Source organism: Meles meles, chromosome 10, assembly GCF_922984935.1.
Source record: "Meles meles chromosome 10, mMelMel3.1 paternal haplotype, whole genome shotgun sequence".
Classification (NCBI taxonomy): Eukaryota; Metazoa; Chordata; class Mammalia; order Carnivora; family Mustelidae; genus Meles; species Meles meles.
In genome coordinates this window covers 22,333,242-22,343,604 of record NC_060075.1, presented here as the reverse complement: position 1 = coordinate 22,343,604, position 10,363 = coordinate 22,333,242, and the positions used below count along the sequence as shown (strand labels likewise).

At 52.5% G+C, this 10,363-nt stretch overlaps 1 protein-coding gene across 1 annotated transcript; it reads left to right on the top strand.

Moving 5' to 3' along the window:
• Nucleotides 1–346: 346 nt before the first annotated feature.
• On the top strand, nt 347–6,946 carry CPA1 (carboxypeptidase A1). The gene is made up of 10 exons (XM_046021152.1): nt 347–411; nt 886–967; nt 1,435–1,668; nt 1,918–2,019; nt 2,547–2,648; nt 2,833–2,943; nt 3,540–3,630; nt 4,381–4,580; nt 4,975–5,059; nt 6,718–6,946. The coding sequence occupies exons 1-10, from the start codon at nt 347–349 to the stop codon at nt 6,903–6,905; spliced, it is 1,260 nt and encodes a 419-aa protein (XP_045877108.1). The 3' UTR covers nt 6,906–6,946.
• The last annotated feature ends 3,417 nt before the right edge of the window (nt 6,947–10,363 follow it).

Here is a 10,363-nt window from a genome sequence, read left to right as displayed (position 1 = left end):
GCCCAGGTGCAGGGCCTGAGGTGTGGACCTGGGGCGATGGGCAAGCCAGGGCCCAGCTGGGAAGCCTCAGGCCCCAGCTGACCCTCAGGCCCAGGTGGGCGCTTCACAGCCAAGGGCTTGAGGCCTAGCTTATCGGCCCAGCTGCCCAGTTCCCTGCCACTTTATCAGGGAGGGTGATAAGGTGTCGGAGTTCAGGACTCCCGTCCTCCCCCAACCGTGGGACCCAGCCCAGGTGCAAGCGGGTGGACAAGCCTTGGGCATGGCCAGAAGACATCTGACATGGGAGAGTTTAAAAGGCCCCGGAACCTTCTCTGAGCCTCAGTTGATGTTCCCAGTTGGCTGCAGCATGAGGGGGCTGCTGGTTTTGAGTGCATTGCTAGGGGCTGTGCTTGGCAAAGAGGACTTCTCGGGGTAAGAGGATGGCGAGAAGGGGTGCTCACGCAGAAGAAGGGAGGACTCGGCCCCGGGCCAGCATCGGGAGGCGACAGATGGGCTGACTTGTGGGAAGACTCCAGAGAGGCACAGACGAATATACCCCGGGAGGCAGGCTGACCAGGGGCCGGGGCTGAGAAGGGGCCCGGGCCCTCATGGAGAAATCCGAGCTTGAAGGAGTTTTTAGGAGAGGAGGTGGGAGGAAGCCTGACTGGCTTTGGAGAGAAAAACAGAGTCTAAACTAGGATGAGGATAGCAGCTGTGTCCAGAAGGTTCCAAGGAGCCTAGGCCTTGCATTACTAAGACTCCTCATGATTTCTCCTGCTCAACCAGAGGATCGAGGCCCAACCCGGGGATTCCAGACTGCTCCATGCCCCCCGCCTCCTACCTGGGGTGGGTGAATGGCCAATCCCAATTGCTCAGGCCCTTCATCTCCCCTCCCGCTCTGCCCAGGCACCAGGTGCTCCGGATCTCCACTGCCGATGCAGCCCAGGTGGAGAAGGTGAAGGAGCTGGAGGACCTGGAGCACCTGCAGGTCAGAAGGAGTGGGGAGTCCTCCCCGAGGCCCCCTGGGTCCTCTCGGGCCAGCCGATCCACCCCAGGATGCCACCCTCTCCTGGGGTCCCCTGGGTCCTGGGCCCTCTCTCCTCACCACCCAGAAAGGACCCACGAGACAGATCCCTGTTAGGAAATGACTCAGCCCCCGCCTCCCCCAGTTCCACAGTCTCGCTACGTTTGAGGATCTGAACAAAGTGGGGGCCTCCTTTCCGGGCCTTCGCTCTGTCTTGCGGTCTGGAAGCCCCTCCACCATGCTTCCTGGGCCATCTCCCTGACCGCAGCGGACTCGGTCTGATGCCCGCAGTTTCCCTTTTCGTCCCCTGCTCTTAAGAGCCATGCCGCAGCCGCAGTCATAGGGGACGTTCTGGCCCAACCTCCCTTCCCGGGCGGACCCCTCCCCAGCTCGCCGTGACCATGCCTGCTCTCGTCCCCCCCCCCCCCCAGCTGGACTTCTGGCGGGGCCCTGCCCAGCCTGGCTCCCCCATCGACGTCCGAGTGCCCTTCCCCAGCATCCAGGCCGTCAAAATCTTCCTGGAGGCCCACGGCATCGGGTACACGACCATGATTGAGGACGTGCAGGCCCTGCTGGACGAGGAACAGGAGCAGATGTTCGCCTTCCGGGCCCGGACCCGCTCCTCGGACACCTTCAACTACGCCACCTACCACACCCTGGAGGAGGTGAGGGAGCCCCAGGTCACTCAGCACAAGCACCGAGCTCTGCTTCGGGCTGGCAGAACGCGGCCCACCTGGGTGGGCGTGGCACCTGCTGGGTCTCCAGGCGGCCCTGGGGGGCGTGGGGGGGCCTGGGTGGTGGCTCCCCGGGATGGCGAGGCTTGCAGCTGGCGGGCTAATGGGGCTGCTCTGTCCGGGAGGCACCCGGGTGCCTGGCAGCCGCCCCAGCTGGCCTCCCCTTCTCTCCCCTCTCAGATCTATGGCTTCATGGATATGCTGGTGGCCGAGCACCCGCAGCTGGTCAGCAAGCTCCAGATTGGCAACAGCTATGAAGGGCGTCCCATCTACGTGCTGAAGGTAACAGGCACCTGCTTGAGAACGGGCAGCCACCCGTGTGGTGAGTCACGGTCACAGAGAACGCCCCGTGACATGAATGCCCCGTGTGGACATTGGGGAAGGGCGGAATTTCTATGCTGGTCTAGCTGTAGGCATACCTGTGCACACCCAGTTCTTCAATTTTTAAGGGACCCACGCATTTTCAATCAAGTGTCACATTGCGGGAAGTAACCCAGAGTCGGGGGAGTCCAGAGAAAACATTTTGTTTGGGTCCCCCACAGAGGACTGTGTGTGGCACAGAAGAGGGCAGGGCCCAGAGTGGGGGCTGAGGCCTATTCGCCCCGAGGCTGGTATGAAGGCTGGAGGCCACGTCCTTCTGGATTCCTGTCCAGCCCACCCCAGCCCCACAGCTCACCTGAGTGACGGCCCCACACACGGAGCCTCCACCTGACATACCCGGGGAGCAGAGGGCCTCCGGGCCGGGGTTTGCTCCCCCTCAAGGAGCCAAGACAGGACCCTAGCTGCATCTCTCTGTTCTTCCTGTCCAGTTCAGCACTGGGGGAGAAAACCGTCCTGCCATCTGGATCGACACAGGCATCCATTCCCGGGAGTGGGTCACCCAGGCCAGCGGGGTCTGGTTTGCAAAGAAGGTGAGCCTGGGGCACTGAGTGGGGCCCTGGTCCGGTGGGGCTGTGGTCAAGAGGCCCGCAGGAGCCCTGGCCTCCCCGGCTCACCTGGAAGCAGTGAGGCAGATGGAGCAGGTGTTCACTGCCTCCGCACGGTGGACAGTTGGCCTGACCCACCCCGCCTGTCTGTCCCCGAACTCCCCACCAGATCACACAGGACTATGGCCAGGACGCCACTCTCACCGCCATTCTTGACTCCATGGATATCCTCCTGGAGATTGTCACCAACCCTGATGGTTTTGCCTTCACCCACAGCAAGGTACAGGCCTTGTTCCATTCTTGGGGGACAAGAGGGTGGGCCTCTGGCCTCTGAGCCCCATGAACTACTCACCCCTATTCTCAACCCCCAGCAGTCGAGAGAGGGGCAGATAGACTTGTCCTCCCAGACCAGGGCTCTCATCCTTGGCATTCTGGACATTTGGGGCAGAGAATTCTTTGTGTGGGGGGCTGTCCTGAGCATGCAAATTTTTTAGCAACAACCCGACCTAATACTCAGGAAACACTAGGAGCAACCCCTCCATTGAGGGAGCTAAATATGTCTTCAGACTTTGCCAAATGTCCTGGTACTTTCCCCCGGGGGAGACCCACTGCCCTGGACCTTATTTCCTAGCTTCATGTTATTTTATGGCAGGTATATCACGCTACCAGTCGGAGGGGGCGGTTGTCGGGGGTGGGGGCGCCTGGTGCCTTCCTTCCCTCTGGCCAAATGCCGTCTACTGTTGCCACTGTCCTCTCTCCACCAAGAGCCTCCTTTGCAGACCTTCCTGACAAGCCATTGACGGGGGTTTCTGACACATGCTGTGTCCACAGCTGTGCTAAGGACGGGGACAGACAAGTGTCTGATTCCTTCCCCAGAATCGCATGTGGCGCAAGACTCGGTCCCTCACGGCAGGCTCCTCCTGTGTTGGAGTGGACCCCAACCGGAACTGGGATGCTGGCTTTGGGAGTAAGGCCCCATGGGATTTGGAAGCACGGATGGGAAACCCAGAGCGGCTCCTTACCCTCCTGTGTTCTGTTTCCCCCACCTCTTTCCTGCCCCAGCAGCCAGGGCGGAGTTGGGGGGCGGGGGCGGAATGTCAGCGTCTCCTCTGAGGCTCTCAGTGAGATTTTCTTGTGCCTTGTTTCTAGAAACAAATCTGCCCTCAATGGAATTAAGGCCTGAAACCCATGTGGGGGTTTTCTTGTGTAACTTTAACTCCTTCCCTCTGTGGTCCCTTCACTACAAGAATGGGTCTTGGGGCACCTGGGTGGCTCAGTTGGTTAGGCATCTGCCTTTGGCTCAAGTCACGATCCCGGGGTCCTAGGATTGAGCCCGGTGTCAGTCACGTCAGGCTCCATGCTCAGTGGAGAACCTGCTTCTCCCTCTTCCTCTGCGGCTCCCCCTGCTTATGCTTGCTCTCTCTCTCTCTGTCAAATAAATAAGATCTTAAGGGGGGAAAAAAAAGAAAAAAAGAATGGGTCTTGCTTGAGACCCTCCTGGGGCAGGAGGTTCTGCCCGTGTTACCTATGCCTGGCTGGGGGGGGGAGTGAGGACCCCCGGGTTATAAAAGGCCTTTGGTCTTTCCTTAATCCCAGAGTGTGGGTGAGCCCTCCTGCTTTCCGCCTCATTCCTACTTCCGTGCAAAGAACTTGAGGTTGTGGACGCCACACTGCTCGGCCGTAAGGAACGCCAGCTAACCCCCTTCCTCTCCCGCAGTGGCTGGAGCCAGCAGCAACCCATGCTCGGAGACTTACCACGGCAAGTTTGCCAATTCCGAAGTGGAGGTCAAGTCCATCGTGGACTTTGTGAAGAACCACGGCAACATCAAGGCCTTCATCTCCATCCACAGCTACTCCCAGCTCCTCCTGTATCCCTACGGCTACAAAGCAGAGGCAGCCCCCGACTGGGAGGAGCTGGTGTGTGCCCATCCCCCGCTTGCCCTCCGGTGCCTAGCACCCCTTTCTCCCATGGAGCCTTGATGGCTTAGGAAGACCTGCAAGGCAGACTAGCCTCATTTTCTGCCTGGGAAACTGAGGCACAGAGGGGTTGAGTGACTCCTGTCACATGGCCGAGCAGGGGGTAGGGCTAGACTTGGAGCTGGTACCACAAGTTCAGTCTGGAGCTGCAGTGTGACCAAAGGGCAGAGACTGAAGTGCCAGCCAGACATCCCGTGGGGTTGGAGGGCCATGGGGCTGCCGAAATCCTGTGTTCTGCTGGGCTACTTCCCAGCTGAAAGTTGGGCTACCCAGGCCCTGCTGTTCTGGCCTCTTGTTGGCCATAACAGCTGGTATCGCTTGGCATTTTCTCCAGGATCAGCTGGCCAAGTCTGCTGTGACAGCCCTCGCCTCTCTATATGGGACCAAGTTCAAGTATGGCAGCATCATCAAAGCAATTTGTAAGTGGGTGCATGGTCTCTGGGGTGACACCAGGTGCCAGCTTAGGTGGTGTTTCCTGCCTGAGGTCCTCTCTGTCCTGGAGGAGGTGCCCAGGAGTGCCTAGATCCGGGAGCATGGGCCAGGAGAACAGTTCTCAGCCGTGCCTTGGTGGGCAGCCGGGCCCTTTTCTGACAGGAACTTTGCCTTCTTTGATACCTTCAGACAAGCATATCCGCTCCTTTGAGCGCCTTTGTCCCCTTGTTTTAAGTCCGGCTTTATGGAGGAGGTGGAGGGTTCTGCTGGTATTTCTGTATCACCAAGAAATTCAGCTTAAAAACATACTGCTCCTCCGATGCCTTTCAGTTTAAAGAAGATATCTTATAGCTTATCTGTCCCCAGCTTGCTTGTACCTGCAATGCCCCTGGGAGGAGCACTGCTACATCAAAATGGAATAACGTCAGCAAATTTTATTGAGCACCTACTATGTCTTGTTTTCTGTGCTTGGGAAACAGTTGGGAATAAGCAAAGTTCAGGAACTCTACATTCTAGTGGAGGAGAGTGACGATAAACGTGAAGAAGTAAATGATACAGTATGTTAGGTGGTGAAAGTTAGGGACAGAAAGATAAACTAGAACAGGGTAAGGGGAAGCAGGGATACGGGGCGTGGAAGTTGGGGAGGCAGGTAGAAGAGTAGGTCTCATTTAGTAATAACTGGGCAAGTGTTGAAGGAAAATGAGGAAGGGAGCCAAGATGCTATCTGAGGAAGAGACTTCTGGGCAGAGGAAGCTTCTAGAACAAAGGCCCTACCCTGTGATCTGGACTGGCATGTTGGGGAAATAGTGGGAACAACATGAAGCCCCATGTGATGGCAGTGGGGTGAGAAGGCTCAGAGTCATAGGGGAAGGGCGGGGTGGGGTCAGATCCCTTAGGGCCCTGAGGAATGCAATAGGTTTGCTGGCTGACAAGAGGCAGGGGACAGGGACAGAGATGAGAGGGCTGCACACACCACTCACATACCTTCTGCTCAGGGTGCCAGGTGTTAGCCCGTGAGTGGGCTCCAGTCTTCACTCAGGCTGGCCTTGCTTTTGGATTCCAGGCCCTGTTGGAAGCAGTTGCAAACTGCATCAAAGTTTTCTGGCTTCCTTCAGTGCCGTCAACTTACATTCTGATACGCAGCTGCCTCCCGCACCCCGGCCCGATTCGAAACAGCTTCGTTACCCACTATTCACTGCAAATCTGGGCCAAGTTTCTTGCAAAAAGCCAGTCAGGGGGCTTTCACTTTGCCTCTGGCCCTTTGCACTTTCTCCTGCAGACCAGAGCCCCAGAGGACAAGTCCTGGTTGCCCAAGTGGGTAACTCTGGTATATTTGGAGGTTTGACCAAAGCAGCCCTTGGAGAGGGTGGTATTCAGTAGGGCTTTCGCAATTGCAAGAACTTTCTTGTAACCCCCTGTGATAGGAGAACCTGTGATAGGTCCCTCTCTCTGGGCCTCTTGAGCTGAGAGTCGTTGGGGAAACTTCTGGGAGGAAGCCAGGCGGCTTGGTCAATTGCAGGCCCCAGCAGACGTTAACTCCGATGAACCCTGTGCGAGGTTCCTGGCCTTGGACTGGTGGGCTCGGCCCATATTAATGTGTCAAAAGTGATTGAACCTTGCTCTCTGGCATCTGCTCCCGCCCCAGACCAAGCCAGTGGAAGCACCATTGACTGGACCTATAGCCAGGGCATCAAGTACTCCTTCACCTTCGAGCTCCGGGACACGGGGCGTTACGGCTTCCTGCTGCCGGCCTCCCAGATCGTCCCCACGGCCCAGGAGACGTGGCTGGCGCTCCGGACCATCATGGAGCACACCCTGCAGCACCCCTACTGAACTGACCCTTCGGCACCCTCTTCTTCCTCCTCCCTGCCCACCCCCTGCCCCCCAGCAACAAATAAAGTTTGATTGTCCACGGAACAGAATCTGGGGGCTGGCGTAGAGGAGTGTTCGCAGCGTGTCTACCTTTGCAAGCTGGGGCAGAAGGGGCTTAGTTCCCACAGGTCTCGAGGGAAATGTGTGGGTGGCTGGGCTCGATGACCCCCAAACTCCCCTGCATTCCAAGGTCCTCTGAAGTTGGATCCAAGTGGCATCTGTTTTAATTAGACCACCCTGCACTCAGCTCATCGGGGCGGCGACTGGTTCCTACCTCAGGAACCAGTGCAGCCACAGCTGCTAACCAAATGCTGGGCACCCTGCAGTTGTGAGGAATTCCGCCTGCACAATAGTAGAGCTAGTTGGGTCCATTTATCTACAGAAGCAATAACTCGGGAGACGGACTAGAATAATCGTGGGGGCCACTGCTCTTCCAAAGACACGTCGCCGCCAGGCAGAGCAAACTTAATTAAGTCAGAAGAAAACAACTGGGTTCGATGAAAAATTTACTGAAGATAAAGAACAAACAGCAATCCCAGAACATTTTATTAGTTGTAGTACGTCACGAAGACTTTGCTTTTAGGGACAGAAGTAGCCTTATTTTTCATATGCCATATCCTTTCTGGGACACTTCCATTTCCCCTCCTGTTTTACCCACTACCGCTTCCTTATCATCTGCACAATTCCTCAAATATAAGACTCTCCCTTTGATACTCTCCATAGCTCCTAAAACTTGCTGACTTTCCTCCTTTGGCTTGGTGGTTCTGATGGCTGTGGTATGGCGCTGAGCGCTAGCACCACAAGACGCTGGGCATCTCAACTTATTTCAAAGCAAGAATCTACCTGGTGTTTCTTCCCTATCTCTTCAGATGCCAATGTGGAGCAGGGGGTTACTCTCACAGGAGTCACTGGGAAGGGGGTGAGGGTGGGTTGGTAGGTCCCCAAAGAGTGAAGCTGGCAGGTCAAGATGGCAGCCTTCCCCTGTGTGAGCCAGGTGGGGTGTCACGTGGCATCCAGCTCTAAGGACTTAAGAGGCTTATCTTTTCCACAGCTCAGATGTCCTATTTTCGTTTTGCTACCAAACATTCCAGAACAAAAAGTGTGAGGAAGACTATATATGTAGTATATATAAACTTATATATACGTAGGTTTATGAGGCAAGGTAAAATGGTGTTTCAGTCTTTTTTTTTTTTTTTGATATTTTGTTTATTTGAGAGACAGTGCACGAGGGCGAGCTGGGGGTAAGGGCAGAGGAAGAGGGAGAAGCAGACTGAGAGCAGAGCCCAATGTGGGGCTCAATTCCAGGACTCAAGAGAGCCGAAGGCAGGTGTTTAACCTACTGAGCCACCCAGGTATCCCAGTATTTCAGTCTTTACAGAAAAATGACCTAAAGATTTCATAACACTTCCTTCAAGTTATCTTTTGGGAAATACTTCCGTTTAATCTATGTAGATAGGCTGAAACCTATTTTAAGGGCTCAGTTTGGGCAAGTCAAAAGCTGATCTTATTTTTTGCTTAAGATGGCAAAAGATAAGAGATAAGCAAAAAAAAAATATTAATTTTAGCAAGGACACTTTATCTGACAAAATTGGATAACTTAGACTTAAGGATAGAATTGCTTAATTTAAAATAATCGTGCTTCCTGATAGCGGGCACCACTTTGTTTGGCATTCAATGTCCAAAACCACCAACAGTAGTTGATATCTAGATGCCCAATAAATATTTGTTGAGCCACGGGTCATGGTCTCAGGGTCCTGGGATCGAGTCCCGCATCGGGCTCTCTGCTCCGCAGGGAGCCTGCTTCCCCCTCTCTCTCTGTCTTCTGCTCTACTTGTGATCTCTCTCTCTAAAAAAAAAAAAATATTTGTTGAGCCAATGGTCTCTCTTTTTGCTAACAAATGAACTCATGAATTTTATAATCTGTATAGTGTAGGCTGGGGAGGTATTTTGAATTCCCTGAATGGTAGTTTAGAAAGCAAGGCTCTGAGCAAGTTAGTCTTAAGACACCTGACAAGATAAGGAACAGACCCCAGAAGGAAAATTCCATGAGGGCAGAAACTGCACTGTTTTTTTCAACACGTAATCCTCACCGGTTGGCCAAATACATAGCACACAGTAGGCACTTAATAAATACTTGTTAAATGGAGACATGGAACTTGTTAGTACTATTTTTTTTTTTATTTCCAAAGGTACGAAGGGGTTTATATTTTTATTTGCAGATACATATTTTTACAAATCTGGGGGCAAAATTTTTATTTTAGAACTAAAAACATAACGCGTAAAGGGAAATGATAATTTTAGAAAATAGTGCAGCATATATGAAAAAGTATTAAAAACCTTGAGGAGAAAAGAGTCCTTATAAGTAAAAGGGGTTAAATAAAAAGGACTACCATTTTGAAAGAAAAATAAGCAATTCCCAAAAGAAGAAACAGAAAAAGCCAATAAACATATGAGAGATACCGATCCTCTGAGTGATTTTTTTGTACATTAAAGGAAAGCAAAGGAATCATTTTTCTCCCATCAGATTGACAAAGAAAAAAAAGACTGACAACTCAGTGTTATCAAGGGTATGAAGAAATAAGACCCGTCATGTACTACTGCTGTGAGGATCGATTGATGCCACCTTCCTGGGGGGTGGGAGGGGGGACACAAAATAAATCAAAATTTCAAATGTATGTTGCTTTGACCCAGAAAGTCCACTTGCAGAAATTTATTTTATAAAAATATTCAGACAAGTTCAAAGATATGTATGTAAAGGCTGCAATAATACAAAATTAAATAAAAAGGAAAAGAACCCATTTGGGCACCAGTGTAGAGGTCCATTTTGACGTGTTTGAACAATAGAGTGAGGCCACTGCAGACCGTGTTGACATGGGGAAATGGGTCACAAAATACTGAGTGAAATGAAGCCAGCCACACACTGAAAATGTTCTGATATAGGATTGTGGTAATGGTTGCACAGCTCTGTAAATTTGCGGAGTGTCATCGAACTGTACCTTTAAAAATGCATGGCTTTTAGAGTATGGGATTTGTACTTCCATACAGTTGTTTAAAAAAATAAGAAGTTGGTTACAAAATAGTATGTTGAGTATGAATCTCATTTTTGTCTGAAACACACATACACATGCGCCTGTAGACACACACTATGCCGGGAAGGATATATTCTCCAGTAATAATCAAGGTCACCCTGGGGAGTGGTGGTGGTGGTGGTTTTCCTCTTTTCTGAATTTCTTGCAATAAGCTTTTAGAATCAGGAAAAAAACACAACTATTTTAAATACACCAAATACCCTGAGGGTAAAGTTATCCGGAATCAACTTAATATCAACATCCAACATTTCATGGCCAAATCTTAATTTGTGTCCAGGTACTTTTTTATAATTTGCCTCAACTCATCTCTTTTGCTCTGGCACCCTATTT